Genomic DNA, 18,090 nt, shown 5'->3' with positions numbered 1-18,090 from the left:
AATTAGATAATCTAGCAGATTCTAGCTGCAGCTTTTGTCTTTGCCTTTTGCTAGTCTGATGCCGTTTACGCTACTGCGTCTGATGCGGAAGACTACATGTATGCACTGCGGCTGCAAACCATCCTATTTACTCCCCTCGTACATTGTTTTCTTTTTATCGACTCGTGTCCAGTGGTAATTTTTTGTTACGAAAAACCTTCAGCGCAAGTGTGTTGATGAAAAGAAAACAACCAACACAAGATTGGTGTGTACTTGGCGATAGACTTATTGCTTTTATTACATTACTGTACCGGCAAAATTAATACAGCAGCTCCCCACCTAGATTACAGGCTACCTCGTACACAGTAACAGTGCATTTGTAAGCATTTCAAGGAATCAATTGCTGCCAGGTACCCATTCACCTCACCTGGGGTGAGCATGGAAAACTGATGGAAATTTTGAATTAATGCCATGATAATGTGCATATCGGAGCTTTGCCAGGGATTCGAACCTGATACTTTGAGGTTTAAGGTCCAGAGACTTGTCCGCTGGACCACAAAACCTTAAAAGTGTAGAGCGTGCAAAAGTGCTGCATTATTCCATGATTATAAAAGCTGCATTGCAAATACATTTACTGTCATGGAGCGTCATGGCCCAATGGAATAGTCTCTGGACTTTGAAACAGATGGTTGCGGGTTTAAATCCCAGCCATGGCGTAATTTCCTTCAGCAAGGAATTCATCCACAGTGTGCTGCACTCGACCCAGGTGAGGTAAAAATGGGTACTGGCAGGAAGTAATTCCTCAAAAAAGCTGTTAACACCTGAAATGTAGCCTAGCTTAGCCAGGCAATAATAATAGCAGGACCCGCTGGGAGAACAGTTTTCGGAACTGAAGTGGCGACCCTGGGTAAATATACCGTTATCATATTATAACTTAAAAAATATTTGGCACCACACCAAGTACACTATCTTCTTCAGGAATCAATGAAAGTTGTGCTTGTTTATTAATGTTTCAAGTCAAGCTCAAATATCCATTACTGAAATATCTGAGGAGTAAGTTAATCCTGGTCTATATTTGGTGTCAAATAACACCCACAAAGATGATTTCATTAATTTGTAAACAGCTTTGTATGGCCATTCATTTATGTGTACATACATGTAGCTGACAGCTGAACAATGACCCCCCCCCAAAAAAAAAACCCTGATGTGCCTACATGTATGTATATTCAAAAGTAAATTCTAATAGGTTTCTCACTTCTCCTTTTCAGCAAATATGCTTGTGTAATAGCATACGATTAAAGAACCAACAACAACCCATTAAATGTTATATATTGTAAATATGTATATTGAACTATCATTGTAAATGTAAAAAGATTGAAAGAGAAAATAAATGAATTGAATTGAAAGAAATTCAAAATCTACATGTATGATATCATGCAGATAGCTTCATATCACCCCCCCCCAAAAAAAAAACTCACATGTTTGGGCAGTAGATGAGTTTATTTTTCAGCAAGTTCAACTCCGGCAAATGTAAAATGGTTTATATCCATACAGTGCTCTGAAACTTTCAAACCAGAATTTAATCATTTTCAAAACTAAGAAAAAAGATTTTAAAAAAGAGAATTCTCACAAACTTTGATATTTGCCTTTATTATATATACAGGGTATGGTAATTGAACTGATGTTTAGGTCTATATATATTTTTTTATAAAATGGGTTGTTGCATAAATTTTATAAATAGAGTGTGATGCAATCCTACATGTACAGTATGATGCATGACAACGCCACCACACTCATACATGTATGCATTAAAGATAAATTCCAGTTTTGGTTACGATCTCAAAATGACTTTTTACAGAATCTAATATAATGACCACCCAAGTGTCTGTATGAATAAAAATATGTGCCAAAGGATTCTGGGAGAAATTGTGTAATTGCTGAGAAATAAGCAAAATAAGCATGGATTCGGTCACTTCCGTCGGGTCTTTATTCCAGCAATGATAATACACTGTCCCACGTGTGCCTATCTGTGTTGGTGATCTTCAGTGTGAACGTTTTTCAGCGTGATTTCAAGATTTCACAAAGTTCAGTTTATGTATAAACTGTACCAGATCTAGATCCTCGATGATATTCTGACAATTAAGCCTGGTTTTACAGACTTTCTCATGAAATCATTGTTTACTGCAACTACTGGAATTTCTCTTTAATTATGATTGATATCAAGAACCAGGTGCTTCATGTAGATAGGCCTAATTAGAAGGAGTAATGAGTGAATAGTGGCAGATCAGAGAGAGCTTGATCGACTTGATACTATAACGTGGCATGATTGATGATTCATTGGCATTTTTTTTGGTTTATTTTGCACTCTGAGAAGTGAGAAATGAATCATTACAGTTGATCATATGGAAAAGCAATAATTTACTCTGTATATTCTACATGGCATATGTGTGTGGCAAGTGATATGATTTGAAGTGTTTGTGCGATTAATAGACAAGTGTATGTTACAACTAATACAAGAGAGTAAATATTAAGTGATATTGGATTTATTGCGATAAAACTATCAACATACAATTACAAGCAGTCAAAGACTGAAATGTGTGACTGTTTACATGTACAAATAGAAACATAAGATATAAAGTAAACATTATAAATAAAAAACAAAAACAATACAGATTCATACAGATGAATAAGAAATGTATATAAGTAAATGCCAAAAGCCATGACAGAAGGTGGTTTCAAACCGCCTCGATCACAAGAATCCCCGTTAAATTACGAGAACTTTTTGTGGCAAAAAAATACCCATTTATTATTCCTGCATTCACACCGCCCCGAAACGTACCCTTGGGAAAAGTTCCCGAAGTTATGAGCATGCGCAGTATGGTCTGATGAGCAGGCAAGGCATGAGCTTCAAATTCAACCACGCCGCCGCGCCCAACGATACGCTGGGCTAAAAGTTCCCGTAATTTGCTTTCACATTGCCAAAAAAACTGCGACCTTGGAAAAATCCCCGCAAAAGTTCTCGTAATTTCGCCAAGTATCTACTATTTAGCGGGTATTTTCTTTCGGGGAAATTATGCGTAGTTTGCTTTAAGATTACCAAAATACCTGGTATTTTCTGATCGGGGTAAATTTCCTGATCAGAGAATACCTGGAACTGACGAACTTCGAGGCGGTGTGAAACCACCTTTACTTCAAGGTGTCACCAATGCAGAAAAGGAGGGGTGAAAGATTGAGGGATGAAGAGGAGAGAGGGGAGGAAAAGGATGAGAAAAGGGAAACAAAGAGATAAGTCAAAAGAAAAGGGAAAGCAAGAGGTGGAAACTTGAAACGGAATAAGAGGCAACCTTAAGAATAAAAACTCATTATACAATACGAGACATTTAAAAATGGTCATTAAAATGTAAGTTAAGTAGTATTATCGATATTGATGGATACTATTGAGTTCAAAAGGAAAATGACCAATGACAAAAATACTTAAAAAAACAAACAAAGTACTAGTATTGAGGAGGTGTACTGTGACAAAGGTTATCACAGATCTTGGATGTATTGCCAATAGGAGGAGCTACATAGCATTTGTGATCTCAATGTTCAAATTCTTTATAGCTTTCGTATCATTCATTCCATTTTCTCTCAAACTTCCATCAGTATGTTCCTTTCATTTCATTCTCTTTTATAATGATTGAATTTAACTGAGTTGAAGGGTTTCCATGAACCAGACTCCTCATAGAGAATTTTTTCCTTGTTGTTAAATGCTGATAGTGCTACCCACTGAACTTGATGATTTGTCTCTGTTATGGTGGAGGTTTCACTGCGTGTAGTTGCATTTTACAGTATGTTCATCGAGGGAACATGAATCATAGAAATAACTATGTGTAACACACTATATGGAATACTGTTTCATTTTTTTCATTTGTATAGGATGACTGAACGGCGGAGGAAGTCGTCTTGCATCTGACGGACTTACTTGACAGATGAATGCGGTGAGTCACCCTAGGAGTCTCGTTCTGTAGGCGTATTCAGACCGCCTTAAAGTTTGAGAGAACAAGGGCCCCGTCTTACAAAGATTTACGATTGATCTAATCAATCTCAACTCTAGAAATCCACAAATGTCATAATTTTTGCTACAAAAAAATTGCACAATGTATTTTGTAAACAAAGAGAAGCACACTGACTTTTCAAGAAATTAATGAATATATGAATTTGCACCTCTAGAAAATATTTTGAGCGAAGTACATACATGTACGCATTATAGGTGAGGAAGTTGCTGGCTTTCCATAGTTATGGTTAATTGGATCTATCGTAACTTTTTGTAAGACGGGGCCCAGGTATTTGCTGATCGGGACATTTACACTGATCTACCCTGATAAAAAAATACCAGATAATACCAATTGATATACAAGAAAAATACTTGTAATAATATCCCAGAAATTATTACAAGAACATCCACAGGGATTTTTCCAAGGTCGTGTTTATTCTGGCAGTGTGAAAGCAAATTACAAGAACTTTCTCAACCCATGCAGCAAGCAGCAAGCAGTTGGGTGCTAGCGCAGTGGCCTGGCCTGCTCAGACCATACTGCACATGCTCATAACTTTGAGAACTTACCTCAAAGGGGTCTGCTTCAGGTGCGGTGTAAAACTGTAAATGCAGAATATAATTGTCGGGTATTTTGAGGATTGAAGGAGTTCTTTTAATTCGATGGACGATGGCAATCCATCGGTTGCAGCGAATAGGCCAAATTTCTAACTTCTGGGTCAATATCACGCGCATGCATCGCACGTTGTTAATGTATTGTACTGTGACTGATGCTAAAAAATCGGAGGAAGAATTCAATGAAAACGGTCTAAATTTTGCAAAGAAATAACGGGCAAATTTTTTCTCCCACCCCCTGGATCCTAGCAAAGAGCATATATGCAAGCTGGTTGAGCCGTGTCGGCCAGCGCAGTGTAATCGCATACATGCACTAGCACGCAACAGATGTCGACATTTTCCCATGGGGCATTGGGAATTTTGGCCTGTCCGCTGTCACCGAAAAATGCCGCAGCGAATCCACGGAATTAGGGGTATTCTGATGATGGTGTTGGTCTGAATACAACGCTGTATGGCTTGATGGCTTGTATGGCCTTGAGGCCATGGTGAAGATCAGCAGTACGTGGGCTGAATGAAGGTTCTGTCATTACCATGTGCTCTCTGTGCTTAATTTTCATTTCATACACAATGTTTGTGACTAATAAACTGTACATGTGTGCTTCTCATTACATTCATAGCAGAATTAACATATTCTCATGTACATATGAAATGAATATACAGTGGTGCTCATAAGTTTGTGAATCCCACTGTTCTGCCATGTTTAATATATTAAAGGAGAATGAAACCATTGGAACAAGATAGCTTGTGTGAAAACAGAAATAGAAAAAAAACAGATCAACAAAAGTTTGAGAAAAATCGGACAAATAATGAGAAAATTATGAGCATTTGAATATTGCGATCACTAATGCTATGGAGATATCAAATTGGCAATGTGACAAAGATGTGTGATGTCACCTGTGAACATCTCTCCCATTACTTTAGTATATATTTCACTTGAATTGCCTCTTTTATCACATCTATCCATAGATCATGTGTTCTTTCTACATGAGGGCATGTAATACTATTTTTTTAGAATACATCATGGATAGAGAGTTTGTATCATAAGAAAAAGCAAAAAGAGACATTTTGAGGGTATTTTATAGTCCACCAAAGGGAAAGTTGTTCATCAGTGACATCACACATCATTGTCGCATTGCCAATGGGAGGATCTCCATACAGGGTTGGCGATTTTTTTGATTTTAAAAAAAAAATAAAAAAAATCGGATTTATTTGATTTAAATCAGATTTTTTTTTATTAAATCAGATTTTTTTAATTTTTTTTATTTTCAAAAAGTTCCTTAAAAAAAGGGTAATTATCCCCCCCCCTTACTCTTACAATGACATCAATATTGATGTTATACATTTCACCCCTAATATTGTTGTTAACCACATATTTTGTAATTAAAATCCAGTAAAAATGGACAATTATAAATAAATTTGAGGAATCATGTATCTGAACTTAATTCTATCATACATAGGCCTATGAAGGATACATAGGCCTATGAAGGAATATTCCAAGGGAATTCCCAGTGAGTAGAGAAAATTCCCCTCTGGGATTTTTCATTCAAATATTTAAAAAATCCAAGAGAAAAAATCCCTTATCAAAACTGCCAACAAACCCTTCGCCAATTACTAGTATTCATGTATATTGTAAGAGAAATAATTCAAATCAATGATTTTTTTCAACTATTCACAGCTTTACAATAGTCAAAGAGAGACTACAACTGTATATGTTTAGGATCTTTTTTTGATAAAAAGCTCTTCTCTTGCTACAGATATAGATGCAAAACTCTCAGTTTTTGAGAACAATATAGGAGATAGCTTAGTCAAAGGGTGACTATACTACATTCTGTTACTGTGATTTTTTTTTTACATTAATCTACAATTTTTATTCCCATATTCTCTACAAAAAAAATCTGTTTGATCCATGAAGTATGAAAAAAAATCTACTTTTAACTTAAAGGATAAAAACTGCAAAACTGCTTAAATTATATGTATTACAAAAGAAGTATTTATTTTAAATGAGACACAGCTTACAACTGCCAATTATTGTAACTGAAGTACCTGCATCTTAACATTAAAATGCAGTGTTAAATGTTTATTCTGAGTTTTGCAAATTGTTGTTATAGAGCTCTTTCCATTATTACATGCAGATACAAAACTTCCATTATTTGTAGCACTGAACATAAAATGGGCTGCAGTGACTAAAAAGGTTTATAAGAGAAAGCTTTTCTCAACAGTCAAATTATGACTGTACTACATTATGTTAATGTGATTTTTATAATTATGTTATTTAAAACATCAAATGTATGATAAATGTAACAATACGAAATAAGAGGCATGTTAAATATGTTGATTACATGCAGGTATCATTTTTTTATTTTACATGACAGAAGTAGTTATGTGTAGGCGAAGGATCAAAACTGGAAAACTGCCAACAAACCTTTTCTCATTGACTTTTATATATTATATATTTTTTTTTACAAACTGCTCTCTGAAAAGTCTTTGGATTATGTGAAAACTTTATGTTAAGAAAGAAATTGACTAATAACTGACAAAGAATGTAAAATTTCAGAAGAAAAACTCGACATAATTTACAAAAAATGAGTACCTATTGACAACATACATCTGTAGTTTTTAAGGAATTACCTGATTTTATTAATTTGATTTTAATTTGTTTTAAGTAGATATGAAGACTTTGTTGATCTTTTATTGATATAAAGTTAATTCAAAGTTTTTCAGTTGACTTGAAGAATTAAAACTGCATTGAACAAATACTTTGTCCATGATTTGTACATTTTTCAATGGAAGTGATTTAAATCAATGATTTTTTTAAAAAAATCATGGTGATTTAAATCGCGATTTAAATCACGATTTAAATCAACGTGATTTAAATCCGCCAACCCTGTCTCCATAGCATCAGTGATTGCAATATTCAAATGCTCATAACTTTCTCAATATTTGTCCGATTTTTCTCAAACTTTCTTTATACTTATTCTTTGATTTTTCTGTTTCTACACAAGCCTATTTGTTCCAAAGGTTTCATTCCCCTTTACTTTGAAGTCAGGTGATGAAATCTAGAGTTTGTTTCTCTGGGCTCGCCGAACATCTTTGTGCTGTTGTCCAACACTCAGCATGAAGGAGTGTAGGGGTTCCATAATATTTGAGTTCTGTATTTGTGAATTCTTTCGTTGACATTTATCCTATTTTCTTTTACTTGCTTTGTAAAATATACTGTAATTCAGCTTTTGGCTGCAAATGAATTTTCAATAAACCATTACCAATATTTAGAGGGTTCTTGAAAGATTTTCTATACATGTACATGTATGCATCACAAATGACCTGAGAATCAAAGCAATGTTCACACACATGAAGTATTTCCATTTTTTCCTCCATGCATGCCGCTTGCATGTAACATTCATTTCTTATTAATGATGAGTGTTTAAAGAAGATGCGCAGCTGTGTTTATACTCCACTGTCATGTTTTCTCAACATCTCTGATAAACTGTCAGAAAATCAATTTCATATGATGTACATGTATGCCAGTTATATTGACATGACTTCTTAATAAAGCATTCCCATTCTTTGTTTGATCACCCTAGATGGCTGTGCTAGGAAGAATGACATGTTACGAAGACAGATGATACACCAGACTCGTTTCTTCCCAGTCCGAACAGCATCGTCATAGAACCATTGCCTAGGAAGGAGGCAGTGAGGTCAACATGAAGCGAGTCGTGGCCTTTGGGATCGTCTGCTCGGCAGCCATCTTGTTTTTAGTGGTTGCGTACAGCAAGCTCTCAGAGGATGGACTGATACGAAGAGGTCTGACGCTAACCACAAGCAGCGGTAGCACCAAGGAATCCTTCCTATATAGAAACCAGGAAGGCTTACTCTCAAATTTAACTTTTCCAAAGCATCCAACGCTTACATCTGCTGAGGCAGTTATCGATGAGGCTTCGTCTGATGTTTCTAGTTCCGTTGATGAAGGATTCGTAGATATTGCTAATATTCAGAAGGAGGTGAATGAAGAAACGACTAAAAGGCAGAATGATAATAAACCTATTGTTATTGTAGTATTGGCTCAAATGAGGACAGGGTCGTCTTTAGTCGGAGAGATTTTTAATCAGAATCCGTCAATTTTTTATATGTTTGAGCCACTCCATGCCGTGGATAGTTTTATTCGTCACCATTCTGCAGCAGCACTTCGGAGGCAGGGACTCTCTATTTCTCTCCTAAGTATGATCACCAAATGTAAATTTACTCCAGAATTTATTGACAGTTTATCAAAATGGCCACTTGGAAAGGCTAAAAGCAGTGGATTTCTACCTATATGCAAAGCCAGCGATGGTTGTAGACATGCCTCGCATTTTCTCATCGAAGAAAGATGCCAGGCGTTTGGAGGTCGCATCGGCATGAAGACCATTAGGGCTGATTTGAATATGCTGAAACCGCTTGTTGAGAAGGACAAGGTCAATCTCAAGGTCATTCACCTGGTACGAGATCCCAGAGGAACTGCTAATTCCCGTCGGTCATATTACGGGGACAGGCGGATGAGACAGCAACAGATGTCCAGAAAGGGTATGTCCAAACCCCATGTGCTTCCGCAGATGTCTTTGAAAACCCTTGGACTGCTGGAGGAGAACCCACGGTATCATGTCAACACCATCAGCAAGTACTGTAAATGGATGAGTGAGAACATCCCCTTGGCCAGGTCTCGACCCTCGTGGCTGGAGGATCGCTACATGTTTGTCCGCTACGAGGACCTGGCGCTGAATCCTGTCACCGTCTCAGAGGAGATCTATGATTTTGTAGGACTCACCATGCCCCGTGTCATCCAGGAATGGCTGCGCAACAATACCAATCAGAATAATTACCAAAACAGAACCTTTGGCATGCAGAAGAACTCCAAAGAGGTCATGCAGAGCTGGCGCCACTCGCTACCTTACGAGGAAGTCGTCCAGGTCCAGGACATCTGTGGGTCAGCTATGGCCATTAGTGGATATAAACAAGTGCAGAGGCCAAGCGACTTGATGAACATGTCTTTTAATACATTAGAACCTCTATTTTAGGATGCCAGTAAGTTTGGTGCAGCTGTGAAAAAGACATATTATGATTGGTAATGTGTTGAATTGCCATGGTCAGAGTGAGCAACTTGCCATTTTATAGCTGCCCCCCCTTATCTCCCTTTTTATAGCTCTTTGTAGCTGTTTTGTTTCCCTCATGAAAAATGGCTAGAAAACAATTTTCCTTATGAAGCTAAAGCACATGAAATAGATACAAAACGGCAAATTTCCTTCTTTTTGCACATCTTTGCTCACAGCTTTATCTAAAAAGAATTATCATTGAATAGTCAGTACAGTAGCCAAATCATGATGTACATAACAAGTCCTTTGAATTTTAAATCTCTAAGAAAACAAAATGTGGATGTAAATGGAAGAGTAGATTGCCTGAATGCTCAATAACTATACTTTTGTGAAAGAAGAGAGTCCAAAACGGGTAAAAAAACCCAATTCGTTATTTTTGGGTCTACTTGACACAACATATTTGTCAACAATGGATAAGCTTTAATATTGTGATTAATGAGGATTTTCAGGCCTCGTTTGAGCATTTTGGGGGCTAAATTGCCCCCTGCCCCTGTGTAATTTTTACCTGCTGTTTACTGCCTGAATGATCTGTAGAAGAGCTGCAACTGAATGGTGCTCAATAAATATACATTTTGGGAAAGAAGAGAATCCAAAACAAGTAAAAAAAAATGATCTTTTATTTTCAGGGCATTGATTGCCGACATGTACATCTGTAACGTTCGAAAGGCTTTAAGAATGTGGCCAGTAGGGAATTTCAGGGCTCTCGAGCATTTTGGTGCGAAATTGACTCGAGCTTTTGTGCAATTTTGTCATAGTCCTGAAGATCTAAAATTTAGATCTTCAGGACTATGACAAAATTGCACAAAAGCTCGAGTCAAAAACATCAAAAGAAATACAGTCGTACATGTATTTAGTAAATATATGTACGACTGTATTTCTTTTGATGTTTTTCTACTTGGGAGAGGTTCATAAAGGTAGGATAACAAAATTTTAATAGTTCCACATCTTTCAGACATGCCAACCATTCCCTTTTTAGAGTATTTGTTCCTCTATTTTGCCATAAATACACTTTGCTATAAATATATTTTTTGTATAATTTGTTACTTTTTTTTTAATTTCCGATCATGGAGTAGGTATTATACCTTACACTAGCGCCTGTCCAACAGTCCCAGACTGGTAAAAGTCACTGTCGGGCCAGTATTCTTGTTGCATGAAAAGAACAAGTAAATTCTTGCCTACGAGCACATGTTTAAAAGGGTGAATTATCAAGTTTTCAAGCAGAGTAATTTCACATGTTTTTTCACCGATCTCACTACAACAGGCTGGCGATCGTTACATTGAGACAAATTAAAAAAAAATCTTTTTTTTTTGGAAAAAATACTTGTTTTCCTTATGAGAAGGGTTTTTTTTGGTTGTAGAAGGTTAGCAGGTCTGACCTTTGAGCAATTACTGCATGCATTTTTTTTTCTTTTTTGACCTCCAGTTTTGTAGAAAATGGCCATGTAGGAGGGAAAATAAACAGAATGGGATAATTGCACAAGGTGAATAAGGGCTCTGACTTCTCTCATGGTGCTTTGCAGGGATGTAGTCAAGGCCGGCCTCATGGCCACATTTTTGGTGGCCTCGGCCTGAGTCAGATTTACAAGGTCTATGGACAAAGTTTTTCTCTAGTGGCCTCGTGGCTCCAGCCTTCATTTCATCACGGTGCTTTGAACCTTGTGCTTTTTGTGTGCTTTTTTTTTTCATGCCCCATATTTTGACAATTTTTGTGGGAAATAATAATTCATATCATGACTTTGATGGTTTTCCAGTGTATATGCTTTGGGGCCTCTTACTTTTATATTCAAAGGCTTGTCATGGGGGTTAACTTGACTTTCAGCTGGTAATTTTTTTTATACAAAAATCAGCCAAAATTTGGACGTTATCATGAAGTATTCCACTCTCAAACAATATCCCCTTCCCTACCACCGCACGACACCCTACCCATGGCTGTGCACAGACAATTTACTATGGTATAGTGTAAATTGTGCGTGTAGTTGTCAAGTTAATTCATTTGCTAATTTGTGCTATTATTATAAAGTATTGTTCCTCTTGCATGTGCAATCTTAGGACATTTTATTTTTTTAATTAGAAATTAATGAATTGTTCATACATTCGAAAATGGATAATTTGTTTCTTGAACAATGCTTTTCTACAGCTGCATATTGTACAGGATGTGAGTGAAATTTAGAAACAAACTGAGGTACATTGTACAGTAAAGTATGCTCATTTAGAGATGCATGTTAGACTATAGCATGCATCAGGGTATAAAATATTTCTCTCTTTTAGGGGCTACTTTTTCACATTTGGGTGTTAACTGATTTTTATTTTTTTATTTTTTTTGAGGGGGGGGGGCCCCAATTTATTTCATTTCTAGATATACCTTCTTGACCAACTACAAATGATGTGGTATATGCAAATCATTCGGCTTTTAGATCAAGTAGAATATTTTCTTTCTACATTCTTGAATATTGTTTATAATAATAATGGTATATTTACCCAGGGTAGCCACTTCAGTTCCGAAAACTGTTCTCCCAGTGGGCCCTGCTGTTATTATTACCCCGGCTACGCTAGGCTACCGATTCCAGTGCGCACAGCTTTTCAATGAATTACTTTGTGCCGGTACCCATTTAATACCTCACCTGTGTCGAGTGCAGCACACTTGGTCCAGTCATACACAAAGACTATGGCCCATATTCTGAAGTCGGGTTTAACTTAAACTCGGGTTTAAAGTTGTGGTTTAAGTATGGATAGCCAATTGTTACATAAATCATATTTCACCTCATTTGGCTCTCAAATCATTCATAATTGTGTAGGAAGTATAAATAGATGATTGTCTTCATCGATGAATCAGGAAAGAGCACAGTAAACATATGAAACATACAACTTAATAAAAATTTCGACACGTTTGGCTTTCCATAATTTTAGCACAGAGTTAGACCATGGTCTAAGGTAAACCTGACTTCTGAATATGGGCCAATCAATTTAATTTTATGTTTGATTCTCAAGATTAATTGAAAATTGTAGTCAATGCAGACAGTAATTGTATCTGAATAGAAGTTGTATTGTAGTTTGATTCTAGTATCTAGAAAAAAAAAGAAAATTAGAGAAGACTGGGAATCAGTTTTTGAAAGATTGGACAAACCAAAGTATTTTATTTGAAAGTTGAAAACATTTAATGGACATGGATGGGTCATCACTGTGATGTATGTGTATTAGTTAAATCAGATAAAAATCAGTCATAGAAAATACAGGGGAAGGCGGGGTAAGTTGAGCATAGGGGCAAGTTAAGCCACCACCCCCAGGCAAATGAGGAATGAGTGAAATGAATGAAAAAAAAAATTGACATGCTGATTCTTCCCCCATACATTTTGTACTTAGGTTTTGTGGCTCAACTTACCCCAGAAGGTGGCTCAACTTACCCCCACAGATGGGGCAAGTTGAGCCATTTGACATATCTTTTTTTCAAAGGTGACACTGACTTTCAGTGTGGGGTAGAAAGTTATATATAGGTGAAAAATATTTCTGAAGAAGGCAAGGTACTTATTGCTACAAGATTATTAATCATATCAATTCTAATATGCAAAAAGTGTCGCAACTTACCCCGCCTTCCCCTACGGATTTAGGAACATAGGATTAGGAGCTCCGCCCTAGAAGTTGAAGAAAAACTTGTAGGTGGGGTTTGTAAGACAGGTATCACATTTTTCCAAAACACAAAGTTACTTAAATTTGCAAGTAATTCATTTAAACTGATGTGGGGTTTTCCCCCTTTTATATTATCTGTCATACATGTATAGGATGTCTTAATGTATTTTGATATATTGCCCTATAATTGAAAAATCGCTTATCGGAAAAAATATGCAAATTCATGTTATGCAAATGAGGAACTTCACTTCACTAGTAGATGTATGTGTATTTTTTTCTGGGAAACTGCATACACACTTGCCAATTTGAGATCTGCTTCAATTTCACAACACTTATTTTTATATGAAAAAATGTAATCACATAAAAAGAATGTACTTTCTTTTTTCAGTATCTGTATCATATATATATGTACTAAAAACTAAACAAAATATCACATTTTTTGTGTAACTTTAGAGGTCTCGATTTCCTTTTGATCATGTTGAAGTATTATATTTGCCTGCGTGTCTACCGTATGTGTGCTCATGTTTTTGACATTCTCCCACGACAGTATTAGCTTTTTAGATACTAGTATGTTCCTTGAATCTCAAACAGTATTAGATTTAGATATGATATTTTGGATGTTTCTTTTTTTTTAATGATCCTTCAAAGTGAGAAATCTTTGTCAAATAATCTGACTATTCATTTAGGGTGTATTCAGTGTTAATTTTCACAGTTAAACAGCAACGCAATTCCAAAAAACAACGGTTCAGGGGTTCAACATTCAGTGTCGAAAATATAAGTCTGAATATAGTTGACTGTCCTTAAATTTCCTGCTCTCGTTAGCAGCGCAGCTTACGGCACAGTTTGACCCGTCACAAAATACGGGCAATTCTGGCACGTGTTTGTGTAGGCTACCTCTGCAAGAGGAACTCGGTCGTGTTCAATGTTGCATTTCGCTGCGTTCACGATGCTCATGAAATCTGAGCTGATCAGGTTTTTTTCAGTGTATCTTTTTGGGCGTTTAAATTTTCCTCCAGTTGCAATCTGAAAGGCATTTACTTTTATAACCAGGAATGGGGGACATTCAACATTGTACACACCCTTTGTTTCTCATGTTATCTGCATTTTGTAATTGCGTTTTCAATCATGATTCATATTGCTGTTTGAATTTGAAAATCAACATTGAACACACCCTCAGAAGCACTGAAGTCTTGAATCCCGATTGTCTCTCCAGATCATGACATTCAAGATTTAAATTTTTAGTATTATGGTATAGGCTTTATGTGTCTAGTGGGCGATTCCATACGTGTCGTACAGGACATTTTGACAACAATTTCTAGTTTCCTAGCCGAATGCTTGAGCAATAAAATGTTCTTTTTTGTCAATGATAAAGCTACAGTGGGTAGTCATGTGATAAACTAAACATGCAACATTTTAAGCTCTAATTCACCTATGGACAACATATTTTTGTTGGTTGTCAGTTTTTTGCATGTCTACCCAGTAGTACTTTAATATTACCACGAAGCAAATTGAAATTCTTTGTTTGTTTGGACAGCAGGTTGAAAAATGTTATAAAAATGGCTGATTTTTCTAGCATGGAATCACCCTAGTAGACTCTGCTAATATTCCTACATTGGTCTTGTAACCGAAGCCATTGGCCCGTATTCTGAAGTAGGGTTTCACTTAAACTCAGGATTAAAGTTGTGGGTTAAGTATGGAAAGCTAATTGTTACATAAATAACTAACAGTAGAGATATCATATTTCACTTCATTTGGCTCTCAAATCATTCATAATTGTCTAGGAAGTATAAATAGATGATTGTCTTCACCCTTGAAGAATCAGGAAAGAGCACTAGGACCGTACAACTTATTAAAAATTTAGACCATGGTCTAAGTTAAACTTTACTTGAGAATACTGGCCATTTTCTCCAAATAGAATATTTGCAAATGTACAGTATGTTATTCTTCTGAGTTGAGTTTCTCCATTGTCAAACAGGTATCTTGATTCTAAAAGATTTGACTTAGCCCTGGTATACCGTTTTCAGTAACTCGATCCGGACCAGTCTCGGGCCAAGTCCAAAAAATTTTAGTTTATGAATGGCCCGGGCCTTTTCAGGCCTTGGCTATTTTGATGCTAGTTGCTTTTATCAGCACCAGACCAGCGCCAGCCTGAGTTTGTTAGTATAGTGATCGTAAAAGTAGCTCCGGCTTTATACCTACTGGATGCCATGGTCTCGACTATTTTTAGTGCGGGCTTGGTATGGAGCAAAAAATCATGAGTTACTGAATACGGTGTTAGACAGATTCACTGATTAATGATCATGTTATAGTTTGTATGCAGTGTAATGTTATGGTTATATATTTTTTTCTTTGCCCATGACACGTGCCCCCTTGCCAACCTCATCCAATTGGACACCTTTTAAAGGTCGAGTCCACCTCAACAAAAAGTTGTTGAACAAAGAGAAACAATCAAACTAGCACAACACAGAAAATTTCATTATACATTTTCAAATTTTTGCCTGTTTTACCCAAAACAGTTATATGCCACAACACAGTTATATACTAAGAAGAGATTCTATGATGTCGCTCATCCTCTATTTCTTTTCTATGTTTCAGTTCTACAATAATTTTTTTGCAGATTTGAAAAAATTTAAACATTTTCTCAAAATCTTATAGGTTAATACTTAATGACAATACCACATGTTCAGGAAGGAATCAACTTTTGTTTCACATTACAATGATGACAAAACAAAAAATATGTCATATAATAAAATACAAAAAAGAAATTATTAGTGGATGACGTCATCAGTTCCCTCGATTGCATACCGACCATGTTTTGTCTATTAATGTTTTGTGAAATTAAGTGAAACTTTAGAATGTCAAAATGGGCTTATATTACACCAGATTTTGACGACAATTTCAGTGTTATGCTTGTTTTGAGTTTTCGCTTTTCAATTCAAATCAACATTTTTTAAGGGTGGACTTGATCTTTAATGTATGTCAATCAGGAATATAAGCATGGAGGTAAAAAAAAAAGTTTGGACTTATTGGTATGTGTAAAATGCCATTCAGGTCCTTTTAGGGGTCGGGGTCGGGGGGGGACATATGTTGGTAGCATGAAGTGTTATGAAGGATCTCCCTCCGCCCCCCTCCCCCGATCCTCCTGATATTATTGTGCCATATTTTCCCCTAAAAGTAGTTATTCATGTCCACCAAAGAAAACCCATTTTTAAATCATGAATGAAAATTTGAAATATTTGTTTTAGAGTTGATGTATTTTGCTTTGTATGATAGCGCAGTCTAATGTAGATTTTTCATGTAATTTGAAGAGTTTTTAAAGATTCTAAAGAAGAATGCACAGTATATATACTGATAAACTTGTGGATTATGTGCTTGCTTTTCTTTGTCATTGTATTTCGGCAGCTTTGTTTGTGACACAATTTTGAAGCTCTGCAAAAATTTTGTGCAAAAATGACAGATCCTTCTCCTGTCATGTGCATGAAAAAAAAAACAACAACAACAAACAGATGCAGTGTGTCGCAAATAAAGTCAGATGCGGATCAATGGGGACTGAGAGAGAGAGAGAGAGAGAGAAGGAAAGGGAGAGGGGAACGAAAAGTGTGGCTGTGTGTGTGAGAGAGAGAGGGAGGGAGAGAAAGAAAGAAAAAGAAGGAAAATGAGAGAAGAAAGAAAAGGGGAAAGAGAGAAAGAAAGTGAAAGAAAAGAAGGGAAAGGGGAGGAGGAGAGAAAGAGAGAGAGGGGAAAGAAAAGGAAGGGGAACAGAGTGAAAGAAGGAAAAGAAAGGGAAAGTGCAGATCGAGGAGGGAATTTCAAAAAGCGGGTTAAAAAAGAAACTGAAAGAAGAGATACGGAAAGAGGAATAAGGAAATGGGTAGAAAAAGAATAGAAAGGAAACAAGTTTTTCATCTATTTATCATTCATCTTTTTATCTGTATTTGTAAATAAATGCAAACATCAAATTTAATATTGACCACCAACACATGCTGAAGGAGTTAATGACAAATTCATGAATTACATGTTATGATTACAAATCAAATGATCAAAAACATGATTGCAGTATCTTTGAATATACTTGTAGGATATTAAATCATGACCTGGAAAGCTATATGAAAAGAGAGATAAGCACATGGAGGGAGAAAAGGTAAAATAGAGATAGAGAAGGAAAAGAATGGACAGGGATAGAGAGAAGAAACGAAGAGAAAATACAGAAAGAGATCAACAAAGGAGAGGAGGAGAGAAAATGGGAATGGGGGGGGGGGGGTAAAAAAGGGTCAGCCTCTTCACCTCTAGAGCGTACATTGATAATAAGATCAAAGCATTTTTGCATGAGCTCTTTAGAAATACTTAATATTTTTTTTTAGTTATTTGTCCACAAATGAAAGGAGAAGATTTTAAAAAGAAAATCCGGTGCGAAATCAACTTGCTCTCCCGCATAAATGGATCCAGGAGTGGGCAAAGCACCCCCAAAAAAAAAATAAATAAAAGGAGAGAAGGAAAAAACATTGTAGAGAAATCAATTTTTTTAACAAGGAAGAGGTTTTAATCAGAAAATAAAGAGGAGGAAAGAGGTATTGCCAAAACAGCACTGCGCCACCTCGGCAAGAAACAGAAATAGAGTGTGCATATAGGGGAAAACAAGAAATAATAATAATAATAATAAAAATATGTAGGAGTCCTGGGTGGTGTTTCATAAAGCTGTTCATAAAGTTACGCACA

The 18,090-nt window shown here is 36.3% G+C and overlaps 1 protein-coding gene across 2 annotated transcripts in view; it reads left to right on the top strand.

Annotated features, from left to right (window-relative positions):
• The window catches only part of LOC121429681 (carbohydrate sulfotransferase 1-like), a 35,579-nt gene extending 23,755 nt beyond the window's left edge, over positions 1–11,824 (top strand). For both annotated transcript variants that reach the window (XM_041626840.1, XM_041626841.1), the window contains 2 exons: positions 3,898–3,959; positions 8,209–11,824. In XM_041626840.1, the coding sequence (XP_041482774.1) occupies positions 8,329–9,675 (1,347 nt within the window). In that variant the 5' untranslated portion in view covers positions 3,898–3,959; positions 8,209–8,328 and the 3' untranslated portion in view covers positions 9,676–11,824. The remainder of the gene's footprint in view (positions 1–3,897; positions 3,960–8,208) is intronic.
• The last annotated feature ends 6,266 nt before the right edge of the window (positions 11,825–18,090 follow it).

This window comes from Lytechinus variegatus, chromosome 16 (genome assembly GCF_018143015.1).
Source record: "Lytechinus variegatus isolate NC3 chromosome 16, Lvar_3.0, whole genome shotgun sequence".
NCBI lineage: Eukaryota > Metazoa > Echinodermata > Echinoidea > Temnopleuroida > Toxopneustidae > Lytechinus > Lytechinus variegatus.
The sequence above is the reverse complement of the archived record's forward strand: the minus strand, read 5'-3'. Positions and strand labels throughout refer to the sequence as shown.